Raw genomic sequence first — 19,931 nt, forward strand, 5'->3', positions numbered from 1 at the left:
CAGCAGATTTCATTCAGGTTTCTTCCATGTAAAGTCTAGAGTGCAGTAGATGCAATAGCAGGTCAATAAAACTTCTCTTCCCTGAGTGAGAATGCTGCCTCCTGTCTCCTCCCACTGAACTACCTTTTGGATGTCAGTATTAAAATACTATTTACGCAGCAAGTGTCTGGGGTATGCATGTACATCACAGTTAAGTTTGGGCTGTTTAAAAAAATGTCCTGACATTGGAGGGCTTTTAGAGGAATAGTGTAGACCAGATTGAATTTATCGTGGGTAGCTCTATACCCTGTTTCCTCATCCTTGTCAGTTTTATAAGCCTTTTCTGTTTAAAGTCTCTTTCCAGTTATCCAGTGAATTCTCAGTGGAAACATTCCTGTTTTACTAACTAAGTACTTTAATTGTAACTGGCCCTGGACCCACAAATACCTGGGAAGTACACCTATGTGCAGTTGCAGATTCTATAAAGGGCTCCTGTCAAAACAGGACGTGGTTTTCAAAACTCATCCTAAGAGTTTATCAGCCATCTGGTTGCCACATGATGCAATGTTTAGCATTGAACAGTGGTTTTCATTCAGCAATACTGCAGCTACTCGTTCCCTACTATTAAAAAGTTTGGGAAAAATGGCACTGTTTAGTCCATCTGAGATGCTAACTGCTGTCTGTACTTCTGAGAAAAGTAGGTAGCATATGTTTCCCACAAAGTATCTGAAGCAAATCTAAACACTCTGCTTCTTCCTCACCACTTGTTTGTCTGTTGTTCTTTGGGACATAGCAAAACTCCAGAATGATGATGGTAAAAGCAGTTGGTTTTGGTCACAGCTCTTGACTTGTTTTTCAGTCTGCTGTGAGTAATAGGGTCAGACCACAGACCAGTAAAGGTTATGTAGACTCTCTCTGACACATTATGTCACCTCAGTGCTTAGTCCCATTGCGGACTTGGACCCATTTTCTTTTTTATAATTCCCAAAAGCCTCTGTTTGTGCAGCATAGGTACCACTGTATAAATAAGAAGAAAATTCCTGAGGCCCAAACCAAAAAATATTTTTAGCTTATCCAAGGCAGCCCAACTTCAAGAATGAAATATTCTCTATATAGTCAATACAGGCAAGAATAATTCCTCTTTCTGGCTACCTATAAAAGCTGAAACACACAGTAATATGAATTGTCCCACTTAATTAAAGGATCTGCATGTAAGGGATATCTCCAGCTTCTGCTGTTGGGTGACTCCCAACTCTACTGCCTGGGTTGGAGCCTGTGCTGGATGTGTTGACAGTGGAGCCCCAAAGGATAAGCCAGGATAGTCAATGCTGAGATCCTGTCTTTCTCCAAGGACCTCATACAACATAACTAATTCATCCAAGTTACGTGCCTAAAATGAGGCTGTCCAGATTCCTCCTGATGTGGATAGTGCTGTATACAAAAGACTGGGGAAATGTTTGGAAAATTGATTAACTTCAAGTCTTTTAATAACAGTAATGATGCTCAGTGATGAAAACAGATTAACTATTAAAAATCTGTGTGTTGCAGAACGGAGTCAAAAGTCTGGTCACCACTTGTAAATGAGGAGGGAAAGACGCATCCTTATAAGATGAATCTGGCCTCTCAGCCGCAGGTAAGTAATGGAGTATCTGCATGCTCTTGTTCCTGTTTACTCCTGTCTGACTTCAGAGCAGTTTCTGGCCTGATCCTCCAAGGAGCTGAGCATGTGTCACTCCGTTGGTCACATTGGGGATAGTGCTGTGCCTCATAGCTCCTAGAAATTACATGACCCTTGGAAACCTTCAGAGATGGACTCCCTCCATTGTGGTCAGAAGCCTGCTGCTGTGGAGAGCTAGTCGGATACCTTGCCAAGAGTAAGCTGCTTGGATCAGAGGCATTGTCTCCTGCCATCTGCGTGCTCCCACCTACCATAGGGCACAGAAGGCACTGTAAAGGTGTGTCTCAATAAATCATTGCTACTGTTGCTAGGCCTGTTGATTTTCATAGGTAAGAAAGGTCTTGAGAGAGGAGGAAATTTATTCACTCTTAGTGTTTTCTGTTGGGGTTTTTTTGTTGTTTTGTTTTTTCCTCTTACTAGTGGGTTCTTACTAGCAGTCTAGCAGTGAATAAAGTGGAAGAGAAACACTGGCCTTTTATATTTTTATCTGTGGGGCAGATCTTGCACTCTGTCTAGGAAGTTGGTTTTGTAACCTTTTGGTAGCCTTGCTTCGCTGGTCTGCTGCCTCTGTCAAGTAAATGTAGTTTAACAGTGACCTGTGCAAGGGTATTGCTTGGGCTAGGTTTAGAGGATTTCACTGCATAGATCTACAATAACTGCACTAAAATCAACAGCATTTCTCTGGATTTTCACCAGGGCCATGATGTGGATTCTGGCCCTAGCACACATCCCGTGTGAGTCTTTCTAGCAAAATAAGTAGAGATAAAACTACCTTGACTCTGCAATTAATTAAGTACTAATATGTCTGTTTGGGTTGGAAAGGACCTGAACCTAAAGTAGCACATGTGCAGCAACACTGTGCCCAGACCTTGGCCTGGGATCTGTCCATGCTCCCTCTAATGCCAAGCTGCCATGTGTTTCTTGGCTCAAGACTGTGGTGTGGCATTTTTCAGGTATTCATAACTCAGCCAAGGCACAGTGTGAGGCTGAGCCTTGTGGTCTTGGGTTGGGCTGGGGCTGTGCAGTGACACCTGCCTGTGACACTGAGCTGAGATCTGGTCTGTGTCTTCTGCTGCCCAAGCTCTGGAGATTTTCTGCTGTGAACCTTGAGACTTAGGGGCTAGGAGTGGGGCAGAGTCTGCACTGAGGCTTTGCTGCAAGGCTGCAGAGGGCTATTGTTTAATTCAGCAGGAGACCCAATCCTGGAGACCAAGTCCCTAACCCAGCCATTAACCAGAATTTAACTAAATGCCCCAGAATTAAACATAGGGCACTACACCTGCCAGGCAGGAGTTTAACATAGCTCACTAAACTTAAACTGCAGCAAGAAACCTGCTGCTGCAGCCCCCTGTCACTAGCTGCACCACCACCACCACACTTTCTCCTCCAGTCCAGCCTGGGTCGCTGGATAGACATCCACTGCTGGTCAAGTACTAAACAGAGGCTCTTTTAATTAACTGATGCCACCTCTTACTTAAACTCATTTGCTATGGCAGTCTTAACCCTAATCAATGGCTCTCCTTTAGTCAGCTGCTCTCTGGGTGGAGTGTTTGTATGTGAGTCAGCCCTGGACTGTTTCAGGGAGCCTACTGCACTCAGGAAGAAACATGGATGAGAGGGACTAACCTTAATTCTAGCCTTTAACTTACAAGTCATGCCCTGCTTTCTAAAATGCAAATAAAGGGCATCACGAAGGTCAGACTGTGCAGGACTCGGCAATAATCCTGGTGGTGGAGCACATCTGTTCCTAAACCCTAACCTTAGTCCTAATCCTGGTTCTGACTTCGGCCATTATATTGCTACCCTGATGCTGTTAGTTCATAAGTGTGGCACAACTGAATTTATTGATACCAATCTGTGACTGACCTCAGCAGAAGAATTGGGTGAGAAACTGACTGCAGAAAGATTCCTATTACAAACCTTATCTCTGAGCAGTGACCCTTGTCTTAATCTTGCACTGGGAACCAACTGTTGCCTGAAAATTAGGCTTTGACCCTTGTGATGGCTGATAGTAGAAGAATTTTATTTCCTGGTGTAAAAGGAACATTCATGCTCTTGCAGAAGTCTTGCCTTCCTTCTTCTCTTCTTTAAAATGAAGCCAATTAAGTCATTTGGAGTGGCCTATGTGCTGTTTTTCAGAGCATGGGGCTTTCTTTTAAAGGGCTTTGCCTGCTGCATATTCAGGCAGAGGAATTTAGCAGTGTGAGGGAAGATGTATTTCTTGTGTTTCCAAACCACAAGGTCCCATTTACCCTTCCTGCTTAACAGTGCCTGAACATCCTAGTCCACTGTGCCAAGGAAAAGTATCATGAACACCATCAAGTTTTAAGGGGTTTTTGTTTGGTTTGGTTTTTTTGTTGGTTTTTTTTTAATATACACCTGTTTCCCTTTTCAGTAGCTGACTGCAGCAAGCGAGGCTTGTGGTGAGGTCGGTGTGCTTGGACTGTGATGTTAGCAGAGCATGCCGACTCCTGCCAGAGCTGTGGCATGCATTGGCCAAGTCACTCTGGGGCTGTGTCTTTGCAGCATCACCAGAGGTTTTGGCCAGGCCTGCTGCAAATCATCAGCAGCAGAGTGCAGAAGATGCTGTGCATACATATATTAGTATTGCAAACCACTATGAATTTTACTACAAAGATGCTGATCTCATTTTTCCAACAGGATTGGTAGAAGTCATGAGTAGAGCCCAATCTTCGAAGGCAGCGTTGAGCTGTTCAGGTTTTTTTAACTTGCTCACCAGTGAAAACAATATCTTTGCTTTCCTTGGCAGCAGTCTTGTGCAGAACACTTATTAATTCACTTACCAAAGAAAACAGGACATACTGAGTCCAAGTGGTTCATTTAAGTCCTGATCCAGGGTTCTCTGAAGATGTTTCTCACTGGTTTTGTGCACAGCTTTTTGAATGCAGAAATATAATCATACATGTGAATAGACTTACATCAGGCTCAAAAAAAAAGCTTTAAACCTTTGCTGTAGAAATTGGACTGCAGTTATTCAAATCAGTTTCTACCTTTCTTAAAATTAGGGAGTTTGATGTTGCCTCTGCTACCTTCAATATCTTAACTGAAATTTCTCACAACACTTGTCCCCCTTCTTTTCCTCTTCCTATTTTATTGGTGTGGTAAAATAACTAAATCTTTGCAAAAGATCTTGCAAGAAAAATTAATTTTCAGTTTGTCTCAAGAACTCTGAGTGGCTGCATATTTTAAGATCACTGCTTACACATTTTTTACCCCATTTGAAATAGACTTTTTGTTTACTTCTGAAATCCTTTTGGAGGTGAAATGCTGCATTGCCCTGTGGAAGTATTTTCCCTTACTTGGAATGCAAGTTCAAGATATTTGGAAAATAAAAAGGCATTCCACAACCTCCCATGCATTCCCTGAAGTCTTGAATCCCAAGACTGACGTCACTGTCTAAGCTGACTTTTGCCCATGAAAGAGCCACAACCTTATTATTATTTCATTACCATTATATTTATCCTTCTAAATTAATTTAAACTGAGGCAAGAGTGATGATAAAATCACATTTCATCAAAAGGTGCAGCAGCTTGTCAGTGGTGATGGCTCAACGGCTGAGCTAGCTTTGTTTTGGGTGTGACCACGGCAATGTCAGGGGAAGGAAATGACAGTTGTCTTAGTGTATTTACTCAATTATTTCACTTGCACTTCTCACCCACATCCTAAGGGCAATTGCTTAGTGTCATTTTTCCCATCAAGAGCTTTTCCTCACCGCAGTGGGAAAGATTAAAATAACACGTCTGCCTCTCCCTTCTGCTTAATAAGAGAGAACGAGTTACTTGGCGACTACGGTAATTTTAATGCTGATGACACTGACCAGAGACCTGCATAACTTTCAGACTCTGCCATGCTCTTTGGTGACCCTGGGCCAGCCATTAAGCTCTGGACCCATGTGCTGGTGTGTGTGGCTGTATTGCCGCTTGGTAAAATGAACAATAAAACTCTTTATCCCTCAGACTGTGCCGTGTCTTGTCAGACCTGGGCTCTGTGAGAGAAGGTTTGTCTTCCCCCCCCTGTTTGTAGGACACTGGGGTCAGTGGGGCCTAGGTCTCTGTTTGAAGTGACTGAGCTCATATAGGGAACGAGCTGAGAGACCAGCTTTGAGGGCAGTCAACACCAGGACTGTCTCCAGAAAAGCTTGTCCAGCTCCCTGAAGGCCACATACCCATTTGCAGTCAGGCACAAGTATTAATGTCACCCCTCAAGAATGTCAATGAAAACTCTTGGTTTGAGACAGATAGATCAGTTCTTCTTAACCACAGAAGATACAGGCTTTCAAATGTGAGGATGTTCTGGGTTCTCTTAAATGAGAAATAACCTCCAGACATGCAGCCCCGGAGGGTGTTTGTGGGATGAGAGAGACAGACAGTCACTTCTGTCTTTCCAAGGCTTCTTGAGAGTGCCTGTCCTGTCCCCATCTTGTCATCCTTGTCCTTGCAGCATGATGTCATTGTTTCTGTCTTGTGTATTTTATCTCCTTGGTTACAGAGAAGGCAGGGGCTATAGAAACTGGGTGTGTGGCTGGCTTGGCCTTTGATAAGACCGTGCATATGTGGGCAATGCATGAAGCAATAGGTATATAAAGTAACAAACTTGTGTTTCAGAGGAGGGAACTGTACTGGCATATCGTGACCTGCTGTTTTTGGTTAAAAGGCGTTACTGCATGGATGTGGAATGTGTCGAGGATGTGGGAAGCTAGCCTTGTTGTTTTACCCCCCTACAATAACAAAACCCCAAACCCTTCCTAATTTCTAATCGGATTTCAAAGCATTGCAAAAAATCTTTCCATAGTTGAAAAACCCCAAACAATAACAGAAGGAGAGGTGAAAGTAAAGGCACTTCTTAATAGTTGTGATCGCAGCTGATGAAACATAGCGTGGGGCAGAGTTTGGCATGAAGACATGCTCTTCTGAGCTCTTGCTGCACGTTTGGCACAAGCAGCCTCCCCCCTTAGCATGCCGGCTGGGCACGAGCACGGCCTTCGGTCTCCAGGGTGGCTTCGCAAGGGCAAGGATGAGGCCGGGGGGTTTGGCTGCTGGTCTTTGCTCTCCTTCCCTGCCTCCGGGATCAGAGTGCTCTCGTTTGCTGAGATTTGGTCAGGGGCCTGTTTTCTTAGAGCTGAGTAAATGCTTATACTGAGAAATGTTTAATCTTGTTTCCTCTTGGCATGGCTCTCGAGGTGTGCAATCCAGGATCACCCGCCCCAAGCCTTTGGGCTCTGACTTGGGACGCAAAAACATCCCATGTTTCTGGGGCCCAATGGGGCAGCAGGTTTTGCTGGCTCGCTCAGATGCTTCAGGGGCCTGTGGGGCCATAGGAGCTTTCACTTCTCCCTGCAACTGCAAAGCCTGGGTGCTAATTTTTTTTAATTTGTAACGTGAGGTCAGAGTGAATCCCGACTCCAAGAGCTGGAGCTTCAGGAAATAACTACGCTAGCCACTCTCTAAATCGTGACTCCACCCCTGAAGCTAGTTTTTGGTGGCTTCAAGCAGCCCCCGGCTCTGTACTCAACCTGTCTTTCCTCCAGGGGCTGTGGGGAGGTGGCCTGGGAAGGGGCAGGGAGCAGGCAGGGGAGCGGGGCTGCTGTGTGTGCAGTGGCAGTGGGGCAGTAGCCAGCACTTCTGAGGCTCCAGCCCTGCCAGCTGCCTTCAGGCCATGCTGTGGGGAGAGGAGAACCCCGCTTAAGGGAGAGGCTGCCCGACCCCTCATATTGCGGTTTAGTTTATTTAGTGAGTACAAAAAGCCTCTGGGTTTTTCCTGTTTCTGGTGGTCAGTGCAGCCAGGATGGCCTCAGCCACATTACTGCGTGGCGGATGGGATCCAAGAGCCCACCCTCACCCCAGACTGCCCCCAACCTGCCAGAGGGCACATGGGACCATGGAGGTGTCCAGGTGGCTTTATGCCCCTGCTTCATGGGATGTGTCCCAGCTGAGCTGGTGGAGGTGGCTCATCCTGGGCTGTCTGTCCATCTGTCTGCCTCACTGACAGCTGGGAATTTCCCTGGACTCCCATGCCCCAATTCCCGAGATGAGCGGCTCCCATGGTGGCAGCATGTCCATCTCTGTTGTGCGGTGAGGAGGAAACAGATGCTCACGCTGTGAGCCGCTGGCTGGCCCTGGGCACGGAGGTGACAGCTGATGTAGCAGTGAGGATTTCACAAGCTGGGCTTCAGCATTGCTGAGCATAGCCTGGTGTGAGCAGGACGAGAGGGAGGAAGGGGCCATTGTTTTCCCAGATAATTCCCCATGACGCAGCCTGCAGCCGGTGCAGTAGGAAGTGTTGATCTGCTTCCTGCCCCGGCGCAGGGACATTTTCCCTGTCCCTGCAGCCTGGCACCGTGTCTGGCGGCTCCCTGCCGTGCCAGGAGGGTGGGGGTGGCAGCGGAAGCCCCTTGGCACCCAGCTGGAAGAGCCACGGTGCAGCACCTGCAGCGCCTGACAGTGTCCCCATCTGCTCCCAAAGGGTGCTGCTGCCTCTAACAGCCAGCACCCAGAAGACTCATCTGGCAGGAGACCTGCGTATTTGACATGAAGCTGGGGTCCTACAAACCTTGTTTGTCCTTGGGATTGGGAAATAGCTTTTCCTCTGGGATGGAGGAATTTGTACTGGTGCCTGAAGGACTTGGGAGCACATGGGATTGTGCTCCAAAGCCACTTGGAGCTTGTTCATATAGCGGAGGTAGTTTCAGGTAGGGAGGGGGCTGTTGGAGGAATGGCTTCATTTTGAAAGTAAAGCAAGATGAGACCTCTCTGAGTTCAGAAGCAGCACCCTGGCAGAGAAGTTTGTGCAGTTGCTAATCCGTTTTAGCTTGGGCTAGCCACTCTGCCAGCCCCTCTGGGGACATATGTCTGCAAAGGAAGGAGGGAAGCAAAGCTAGTATCTATGCAGACAAAGCGATTTAACTATCATGGGATCAGTTTATAGTGATAGAATATTGCTCTTGAATATCCTACCTGGAGGCTTGGGAGCTACCATACCCTGGCTTCAGACCAAAATAACTGCTGCTGGTACCCCTGCTCACTGCTGACTGCAGCCCACTGCTGACAAGGCTGGCATTGGGGGACTGAGGCAGCACCATGGCTTGCAGGAAGGGCGAGGCAAGTGGTTCCGGATCTGCCTGCAGATGCCAGCCGAAGATGTCTCTGTAAAGATCTAATATTAGTCACACTCCTCTGTACTACTGACAAAGAAAGAGCGAGTCATGCTCTGACTGGGTGAGAGCATGTCCTTGTGTCTGACTGACCGCTGGTTCTTCCTTTGCAAACAGCCCACTGCTTGCTGCTCTTGCTGTGCCCCAGCCAGGGATGCTGTTTAATGCTGCTTGCCCCCTTTTCCTTGTGTTGATCCTGGGAACGCCACATCCTTAGAGATGCTGCAAACCCCAGGCATATCAACTGCATAAACCAGGTGCTGCCCCCACACATGTACACAGTATAGCGGTGTTTTTCTACTAACATTTCTCATGTGGCTGCTGGTGGACAGGTTTTGGGGAGGGTCATATTTATGATCTTTTTTTTCCAATGTTAAGTCAGAGATTCTCACATAAACACATGATTCCAGGAGCTGGGGCTTTAACAAAACTGCTGCACAACACAGGGCCTGTTTGGCAGTTCTGGCAAATCCCTAGGTAAATACATTTGACAGTGATAACATGTTATCTTTTGATCTTGGGTTCATGAAAGCACTTGTTCTTTGCAAATTCCTTCCACAGCTCGAGCAGAAAGAGCAGCATGGTGTGACAGGAAGTGCTGGAGAATTTGAATTATCCAAATGCCCTTTATAATGTTACTGCTCTTGTAATACTTGTCTGTAGCCTGTTGGGTTATACACCTTCTATGCTGTTCTCCAGATGGGATTTTGCTAATCTAATCTTCAGACACCACCTTCTCCACTGATATCTCTATTTAACCTGTTATAAACTTCCTTATAGTCTGTGGACTTTATCCACATGAGAGCTACTACAGATGACCTGACACTTTTGAAAGCTTCATTTATGGTCTTGGATGTTATTACACAGCAGAAAACCTACCTGGTGGCCAAAAGTAGGCCAAAATCTCCTGTGTGGATTCTGGGCCTGAGCACATGTTGCAGTTCTTCTTGGAGTCAAGGCATTAATGTGATTTCAGTCTCTCCTCCATGTGGCTGTCTATTTTCTCCACACTTGTAGAAACTTAAATATGCTTGGGGCCTCCATCACTGTCAAAGTGACTTGGACTTGGCTAACAGATTCAAAGGTCCTTGATGGGGGTGGGAACATGCTCATGTGCATGTGGAGTATGTAATTGAGATGCCTTACTTCCTTAGGAAGCCAGAATTAAAAAAAAAAAAAATACTCTAAATTACATTTCCACAATACAGGTTGTGACATGATTTCAACTTTGAGCCTATTTGACCTAAGAGTATAACCCCTTTAGCCTAAAACTTCTGCCTCTCTCTTTCATTAAATCAACTATTTATGTGCACGTCTGAAACCCTCTCCTACTTGCAGACTCCAAATTGTGGGCTAGCATGTGTATATAATGCCGATACAAGATCACTGATACTTTTCCCCACAGTGTGATATACAGGCTGAAGTACTTTTTTTTTTTGCTAAAATCCACAGTTTCTGCCATGGGAAAGACTATTTTTATAAGCGCTATTATGTGCTTTGAATGAGATTGCAACAAAGGGAGATTAGCTAATTACTCCAGGGTCTTTCTTCCTTTGGTGTGTGGGAAAGCTTCATGGCTGACGTCCATACACATCGGCCAGAAAGTCATAGGAGAGCAGTCCCGCCACCCCACACCTGAACTTCTTGAGCTACCCCACTGATTTCAAATGATTTGTAACTCATGAGTGCATTTGGATCCACGCTGTTCTTCTCTGAGAGAACCTATCCTGTGCTTGATGCCATAAATAGCATTTGAGTGCCATGAAGTGAGATTACTCCCATCTGTCAAGTCTGGGAGTGCTAGCCAGCTGCCTAAGGAAATCTGGGGACATAAAAGTGATTTAAAGAAAAATCTGTAGGGGAATTTAGTCATACTTGGTTCTAGTGAGTGTTTATATAGCTCTATCAAACACATGCCATGAGATGTTCAAAGGACGGTGAAGGCTCACTTCATTGCTGTAGAAGTCAGCGCCTGTATGGAGTGGGAGAGGGAACTGGTTCTGTTAATTAGAGCTGGGAACCATGGGCCCAGCGTGTTAAGAAGGGCCCTGTTTCATCCTGTGCCATTGGTCATTAGCCCTGCATTGAAGCCATGCCCAATCTCTACAGCTGGCTGAAACATTTCTAAACGCACATTTTGGTGCCATCTTTTAGCCCTGAATATTTCAGCCGCCTCTGTGAATGTTAGTCCTTTCTTATGCCTGCTCTAGTGAGGCCCTATTGTACTTTCTCCTTGCTTTGGTCAAGCATCTTCTCTGGGGAGAAATAAGCCCTGGGTGTTGTTATCTCTACCCCAAAGCTGCTAATTCCCAGCCTGCTGAACTGGTGGGGCTTAGAAATCTCCCCATTTTTGTTAACGCTGCCCGTGATTCAGAAGAGTCTTACCTCATGTTTTATTTAACCTGGATTTGGCCCCTTTCTTACTAAATTGTAACCAGTGTTTCTAAGCATCCGCTAATACCACTGGAAGCCTCCAGTTTGCAGCAAACCCAGAACATCTGGGTGATATCTCATACTTGTGGCACTGAAGAAGTTTCTGGCAGTTAGCTGTCACTGCCTCTGGACAGTCTTTTGTATTAACAATGGTCATCTTCCTGCCTTTATTGTGGGAATTTCTTATCCAGAAAGTCCAAAGTTGTTCATCAGAGACAGCTCCAAACCCCAGTCTCAGCTGAAGGAGCAGACATGCTCCACAGCTCTTGTAGTAATGACAAATGCCTTCTTTTTGGGTTGCCCTTATCTAAGGAAAGCCAGACTTTCAGATATCATTGAAGAGTGCTCCTCTTTCTGCCCCTCATCTTCACTTTCTCATAGAAATCAGCCCTGCTTTCAGGAATCGCAAGGAATGCTTAAAATCTGTAGTCTTGCATGAGAAGGTAGGTCCTGTGGCTTACCATAGGCTTGCAGGAGCTCCCAGGTGAGTGGCACCTTGAGCTAATAGCTCTGGCAGTGTTTCTGAGCTCTCATGTTCCTGGCATGTCAACTCTGAAATGTCCTTAAGGTCAGCCTGAAGCCATCCAGGATGGTGCCAGGGATCCTCGTGATGTGTGGGAGGATGCTCACCTGCTTTGGTGGTCGTGGTCGTGTGCTCCTCAGCTGACACCACACGCAAAGGCCACCATTGCAGTGGCTACTCATTCTGGGCTGCCCTGTCACACCCCACCTGCATGCCTGAGCACCTCTGATTTTTGCCTCTGCTCCTTTGCATGCAGGAAATAAGGCACGTAGGAAGTGCACACAACCGGAGCGCGGTGCCCTTCACTGCTGCCACAGCTTCTGCCCCCAGAGTGATCACTGCTCAGTACAACAGCCCAGCAGGCCTCTACTCCTCAGAGAACATCCAGACCTTCAACAGTGCAGTGGAGTCAAAGACATCACCTGGGGTCCTGGAGCCTACCAAGCCGTAAGTATCTTCCTTGCCTCCCCTTCCTGCCCAGGCCCCCAGGGAAAGGCTCCAGAAGATGTGAGTTCGCTGTGAAGGTACCAATTTCTTAACCCAGAAAAGCTCTCTTTCAGGACAAGGGAAGGAGCAGAGGCACAAGCGTGGATGTGGTTCCCGGGGCAGGGCTCGGAGGAGCGGGGAACATTTCACGAGATGCAGAAATTAAATTAATGCTGTTGTGTTTCTTTGTTTAGCAGAGACCAATGCAGTTTCCACGTGTGTTCAGCATGACATACCAGCCTGCTGGTCTGAACAGGTGCCTAATAGCTTGTTACAAGCACTTTGTAAAGTTAGCGTTTTGTGCTGGCTGTGGGGGCAATGCTGGGCAGGAAGGGTACCAGCTAGCACAGGAAGCACACACGTCCCCGTTCCTGGCTGGCCTGGGATTCCTAGACAGACTCTGCCGAAGTTTGGATCTTTCTATTTTTTTATTATTGAACTTTATTTTTCACAGGAGTGTTAAAAGTAGATGAAACATTCATACCTGTGTGAGCAATTTTATATATGGGATTGGAAAGGGTCCCAACCTATAAGGGCCTGTTGATTTTTGTGGTTGCATCTGAGCTTCATCAAAGACATTACATTATCCCAGGAGTCCAAAGTTCCTATTTTTTCATTGGGAGCAATAAACAAGGAGCTATCTGAAATCTTTCTGGCTGCGTTGGTCAGGTTGCTTAACTGCCCTAAGTTTCTGCATAGCAGTACCAAACTGCTTGGAAGACTTTGGCCACTTTTACAACAAAAGCTGCAAGACTAGTGCTTTAGGTGATACTCGACTAAATTCCTGACTTGTGAATGGGCAGACAAAAGTAACGTCAGCCTCTGCTTTTGCAGGGCACAAAGACCTGAGATTGTGGTTTAACACAAGCCTGAAAACTTGCCCCTGACTGAAACAGGCTTCTTGCACTGGCAGCCCTGTCTGCAGCATGGGCCCTTCTAGGCAGAGTTACGGTGCTGCAGCTGGCAGACGAGGTGACAGATGTTTGTTCCTCATTTGCTTCTGGTAGACTGCAGCAGCCTCATTCAGCAGCTGAGCAAAGGCAGAGCAAGGACAAAGGAAATCTGACTTTGCGTTAATGTGATGGGACCATTTGGCAGTCAAATACCACCTCTGGTCTAAGTCTGGAGTCCCCTCCGGGTGAGAGCACTCTCTGGAAGCTGGGTATATTTTGCTGGAAACTTGTGGGTGATCCCTTTTTCTTGCAGGGATCAGCAAAGAGGTGGGTTTCTTCAAATGTTGTGGCTCACTGTGCTCTTCCTAGCACAATGGAAGATCCATTGCCAGCCCTGCTGCGTGTGGGGTACATGACATCTCTTTCATCTTTCCCTTGCTGAAACACAGCAAATTGCAGAGGAATGCTGGGGCAACTGTGGATGAGACCTTTGATGGTAATACACTTCTGTTTACAGAGTCATCAAAATCAAATTAATTGCTGCTGGTTTTCAGTGAGAGCCAGGGGCCTCACCCTGCCATTAAAAACCCACTGTGGTCTCCCTAGTGCACAAGCGCAGGATATGTAGGTTCTCCCTTCACACAGCGTTCCATCTGGCTTTAAATTCCTGCCCGTCTGTTTTGCTGAGTTGTTTGTACATGGCTGACCTTGCTCTGGGTTTACCTGGCATTTATCTGCTTCCCCATCCTGCACCCAGCAGACACACAGCCTATCTGAACCTGGCAGCCTGATCCTGCCACTGCACATGATGAAGTGAGATGGGAACCTGGTCCATGGTCCATCCTTAGAGGGTGCGTGATATAAATGTAGGACTGTCGTACAGACAGAAACAGCAGCAAACATCTCCACTGGATTTGGTGTCGCAAAACAGGTGGGGAAGGCAGGGAGAAGCCCCCCTGCTGAGCACATCTGTTTTGGGATCGGAGGTGAGATTGCCCCTTGGTAGGGCACCCGGGCTAGCTTTGGGAAAGGCAGCAGTGAAGGTGGCATTCCTTGGCTGGACAGGAGGACCATGAGTGTGTGCTCAGGTAGCTGGTTCATAGTGAAACCCCCACTGCCATGTCTTCATTGCTTTTACAACCCTTGCATTTGCTCATCAGTAGAGTGAATGCATTTTAGTTTTTGCGTGGACACACCTGGAGTGCGAGACCAGAGCCACAGCATTAGCCAGAACGCTTAATATGAAGTCATGTATTCAGTGGTGTGTCCCTCAGACAGTATTCTGCAACTGCTTGTATTGCTTGGAGTATTTGGTTTAGTCCTTCATTAATTTCTTCCTTCTTTCCTTTCTTCCTCCTCTGCATTTTTTCCTCAATTCCACAATGTAAAACCCAAATGAACCCCCAAACAAACACAACTCAAACTGCCCAGTGTGAACACATGGGGCCATAGCCACCCATCGCCGATGAGCGCAATGCAGGCTCCCTCCGCCTCTGTCTATAACCCCCTGCAGGCGCAGACCTCTGAGCCACCGCAGCGGAGGCACAGCACCTCCTCCATCCCCAGCCAAGTCCAAGTGGGGCCCGAGCAGCTGAAGCGCGTGGCCCAGGTCTGCCCCAACAGCCCCATGGAAGTGGAAGTCCCAGGACTCAAAGTGCTGCACGTGCAGTTCAATTCTCCCCTGCAGCTCTATTCGCAGAGCAACATCATGGATTCCCTGCAGGGGCAGATCTCTTCTGTTAGCCCCGATTTCCCCAGGTAACCTGCCTGCTGCCTCTGCAGTCAGCTTGGCGCATCCATTCATCTGCATCTCAGTGTCCACGAATGCCTCATCCCTGTCTGTGGCTCACAGCATTGGCCGGTCACAAGAAAACGTCATTTACATTTCACCTTTCTGACATTAGTGCATGACTCTTCACAGGAGCTTTCTCTGCATTGTGTCTGTGTCCAACACTGCAGGAAGCACCAAAACATGATTTCAGCCTGTCAGTGTGTCCATTGCCCCCTGCCCACCCATACAGCAGGGCCTCGACAGCAGCTGGTGGCTTTCCTGGAGGAGCCACCTGCAACGGATGGATTTGCTGGGGGCAGGAGAGTGCTTTATCTTGAAAGCTGGTGTTTCTCCTCCACTGAAATGACTGTTGTTGTTTGCAACTGCCGCACCTGTCCTTCTGCTTTTATTTTGGTGGCTGTGGTCTGGGCCATGGGTGTGCACTGGGCGTGTTTCATTTCAGGCTGAAGCAGGTCCCTATGGGTCTTCATCTATGGCTGATAACACTCATGAATTTGGAGCAGCCTTGGCAGGTACCAGGCACATGGAGGTCCCAGTCTGTCCCCCCACCCCTGCCCCCTTGTTTGCACAGGTTGCTGCTCTTAGGGCTGCCTCTGCCCATAGGAGCGGAGGATGATCAACATGCTCTGAGGCCTGCAGGACCTGTGGAGAGCCTCAGCATCCAAGGCCTGGGTGCTCTTTGGTGTTTGCTTTGTGGCAGTTGGGAACCAGCTGGCCTGTGCCTCTAAATGACAGCCCACAGGGTTTTATGGGGAGGACTTTGGTATTGAGATGGGTGAAGCAGAAAGCACATTTAGCCATCTCGCAGGAGGACTCCAATCTAGGCTGAATTGTTTCAGAAGATGTGAACCTTCAGCAGAGTTATCCCGCTATGTGACCAAGTAGCTTGTAGCTGTGTAACATGTGGTCCAGGGAGGTGGTCAGTCCCATGGCCTCTGTGGGACAGGGCGAAAGGGCACAGCCAGATCCATAGCTCCTCGGCTGCTCACAGTACCCCCCTGGGCTGAGCACCACATGCTTCAAAGTAGAAAAGTTGGCATGCTCACCCATGAACCCACATGGCCGAGCTTTGCCATGTGGCAGCAGCCAAGAGATAATGGGAGGCTATGGATTTACTCCTGCCTTGTTACTCAGTCCAGTTACTTGCTGTAAGTCACTGCTCTGGCTTGTAGTTGATACCATACATGCCAGAAGCGGTCACACTCTGCTGTCTGGCTGTGCTGGTCTGGACAGCTGATAACACTCACAAAGGAGCCCCAAGTATCAGCAATTGTTTCATTGCAAAAGTGAGTGCTCCAAGTACTGGGCCTTCCTGTAGCCCAGCTTTGAGATCCTTGTAAAGTTTACAAAATGTGCTAGCATAAAATAGTAAAATGGCATTAGTAAAGAATAAGCTGTGCTTTTCTGAAGATGCTGTGCAACACTGTGTCTTTATGGTTTTTATTACCATCTTCTTGCCAATTTTCAAAGCTCAGTGATCCAGTGTTACTCAATCAGCATTGCAGGTTGTCCATGGTAGAAGCAGTGAGATCCAGTAACGGTTGCGTGAGTCTGAAATCCAGTAAAGGTTGTTGGGGTTGTCCTCTACAAAGTTTCTGTGTTAGGGAACTCCTGCACATGGAAAAGGACACCACTTGCTGGTGATTGCTGCAGGTAAAGTACCTGTGTAACAGGAGGTGCCATAAATCAGCTGACATACAGAGACTCATTATCCTGCAGGCACAATTTGTGTGCCTGTGGCCTTGCCCATTCAAAAGATGCATGTGCTTTTCGGTGGGGTTTTTTTTCCTTTAAGTAGCATAGCCTTCTGCCCTGACAAGTTGAGGTATTTCACTCTGCTGGTACAAATTCTAGGATTTGGGATTTTTTAATAGTTTTTCAGAAGTCTTATATATGCAAGTATATCTATAGGGTGCATACCTGGGAGAGCTGATCTGTATGTTTTCCACACTGTCACAATGCATGGTTGAAATGTGATGGCTTTGGTTGACTCTAGTGCTCTTTAAGATGATTTAGTCTTTGCTTTTTGAATGCATGTTAGTGAAACATTCTTAGTATGCAAACTGCAATGAAAGGCTTCTTGCCTAATGTTTTTATGAGTGGATAGAGTGGTGGGAGTATATGAATGTAATGTAGAGTATGGATTCATTTGGGATTGCCTAGGGCATTTTCTGTGTAATAGAAGGTACATCATTATTTTATTTTGGGTGAGAGGCTTCGGTAAATCAAATTCAGGCTTCAAGGGTTCAGCTGCTTGCAAGTCTAATGTGCTTCCCACTCCACTGAAAATTACTAAGGATGGAAACATTTTATGAAATTCTTTCTATGGAAGTAACATTTTATAACATGTGCGATGATTTTACCTCTGATGCTTGAACAGTTTATTACGTAGAGTAAATCCCAGATGACTCAGTTGCACATTGGCATGGAAAGTATGCAGTTGCCTCCTCAAGAAGATTTACCTCTGCAATTTAGTCTGAACTTCAGGATGTTTATGTACTTTTCAAGCAATCACAGGGTGCAGGAATGGTGAAACCTAATAGACCATTTACATTTATAAGGCTGCATTATGTAATTGAGCTTTCAGAGGAGACTTGTCAGTTGTCTCAGTTTTCCAGAGACACTTGAGCCACAGAATGTAAGGCAGACAGGTACTTCCCGTGTCCTTTAGTCCATCCCCTAGCCCAGCATTTGGTCAATTTAAACCATTGATTTAAATAATTCCCAGCAACTATTTGTTCAGACTCTTAAAATCCTTTAGTATGGAGGTTGCTCACCTGTCCATGGCAATCTTCTCTGGTATTTCAGTATCTGTCTGTTGGAAAGCTTTTCCCAAGGGATATTCTGAATATCCTCCTGCAGGTTTAAGCCTGTAGTTTATCCTGTATCCACTGGATGTGGAGAACATCCTAGCTACTGCCTCCAGCCTCTTTTCTTTTTTTCCCCTAAAGATCCTTCCAGTGGCACAACGACCACCCTTTCAGCCACCCTGCACTGTGAAAGGCTGCCCCTGAAGCACCTTGGGCTCTAGGCTGAGGGTACAAGTCCCTTGTGACATGAGCAGCTGAAAGGAGGAGAGCTTAGTCTTAGCAGGCAGAAATTTCCTCTGCCCTTGACCTCCTTGTTAACCTTATTTAAATGCTGTAAATAGGCTGTGGCTCAGAGTCTCCACCTATAAAATGGAAATAATAACACTCACTTGAAAACCAAATTAAATTATTGCTAATGGGGATCTTTTAGTTAGATCCTACAGCTGTTACTTTGTGAAGGTGGCCTTTAGGACCAATTCATAGTGTACTTGCAAAGATTTCTTTTTAATGGAATAAATTTAATTTGAGATTTACAGTGGTAGAAGGTAGCAGGCTAAGGTGGTTTATGCATGCAAGGAACATGCATAGATGGCACAGCTACCATGTGCGATTCCCATCCTAGCACATGAATTCTTTATTTTCCTGTTAACAGAGCAGTAATTTCCTGGGCAGAAAGTTTTCATTTCTGGAGTATATAGTAATTGCAGAGCAGGGAGGACACTTGAGGACTGGCTGGGGGCGGTCGGCGAGAACCCGTTTACAGTAGTGTATGCGGATAGCCCAGCGTGCCGATCCCACCCAGGCTGCAGCTGTCTTGTGCGAGCACATCCAGCACTTCCATGTTTTATGGCATCCTGTTGTGCGTTTGTTTTGCATGTTCATTCTTCAGTCATATGATGCATTGTGAAAATTTTGCTAGAGGGACTGGCTTTAGTTTTCACCTGTTTAACAAGGGTATTCTCTGTTCCTTCCTCAGTTTAGATCAGCATAACCAGCCCCCAGGTGGCATTGTCATAGACAGAGAATCTGAGGTTTACAAGATGCTCCAGGAGAATCAAGAGTCAAATGAGCCACCCAGGCAGTCTGCTTCGTTCCTCGTGTTGCAAGAGATCTTGGAGTCAGAAGAGAAAGGTGAGCACTTACTGCACACCTCATCTGCGTGTGCTCCTCCCTTTTGCCATTCCTTGGGCTGTGTACAGTGTTTAAAGGTAACATCTAAAACTTTATTTTCCTTTCTTAGCTGTTGATTGTTCAAGGTAGTGTGTGTAGGTGGTTTCTACAGAAAACTACAGACCCTTTCACTAACTTTACTCCTAAATGTTCTCTCATTGATTAGTTTCAGTGTCTATGGGCCCATGCTCATTGAGTGCTCAAGAAATAAACCCCTACAACATTTAGTTATCAAGAAGGAAATTAAAAAGTTGCAAAAACCTCTTCTGTACTTTCTAAAGTTTTGCCCCTTTAAGATAATATTCAATGATTAAAGACCATCTTAAATTCAAGACTTTGAAAAGTACCACAAGATATAGTGCTCTTCAGTGAGTTCTAAAGCTTCTGATCTCCATTCAGCTACACAAGAAAAAGAATCCACTTCTGCAGCTGAATGTAAAAGTATGGAAGCTAGGTTACAGCAAGCAGTTCATAGCTTTCAGCCTCTGAAACTGCTCTGCTTGGCATTCTTGATCTGACATCTGGACTTGTGCAGTTCAGGGCTATAGACTTTAAGCTAAAAAAGCCCATTAACTTAGGTGAGGGCCGAATTGTACCCTCTTCTCCCCTTAAATAAAATAAAATAAACAAATAAATAGGAAAATAATTCCAAGAATGACTTCTTTTTCCTTAGGCCAGTTGAGACTGTCTTTTGTGTTACTAGATTGGCAGTGGTACACTCAATTTCATCCAACAAAAGCCTGGTGCTGAGATATTTGCCACAAAGGGAAAGCGATCAGCCAAGTGTGGTAGGTCTGAGGGATCTGTAAGGAAACAGCAAACCAAAGGACATAAGGAAACAATAGCAAGAAAGAAACCAGGATCTTGGAGTCTTTAATATGTTGCTGAAATACCTACCTGAAAGCATCTTTTAAATATTGAGTGTTTGCAACTTGCCCTCAGGGTTCAGGTCCTGCATGGAAGGGACTGGAGTAGCCAAGACTTCTCAGGCAGCCA

The 19,931-nt window shown here is 46.3% G+C and overlaps 1 protein-coding gene across 2 annotated transcripts in view; it reads left to right on the forward strand.

Moving 5' to 3' along the window:
* The window catches only part of PDLIM1 (PDZ and LIM domain 1), a 45,289-nt gene that overhangs the window by 21,061 nt on the left and 4,297 nt on the right, over positions 1–19,931 (forward strand). For both annotated transcript variants that reach the window (XM_075025877.1, XM_075025876.1), the window contains exons 3-5: positions 1,528–1,612; positions 12,041–12,231; positions 18,742–18,896. In XM_075025877.1, the coding sequence (XP_074881978.1) occupies positions 1,528–1,612; positions 12,041–12,231; positions 18,742–18,896 (431 nt within the window). The remainder of the gene's footprint in view (positions 1–1,527; positions 1,613–12,040; positions 12,232–18,741; positions 18,897–19,931) is intronic.

Source organism: Buteo buteo, chromosome 4, assembly GCF_964188355.1.
Source record: "Buteo buteo chromosome 4, bButBut1.hap1.1, whole genome shotgun sequence".
Taxonomy (NCBI): domain Eukaryota; kingdom Metazoa; phylum Chordata; class Aves; order Accipitriformes; family Accipitridae; genus Buteo; species Buteo buteo.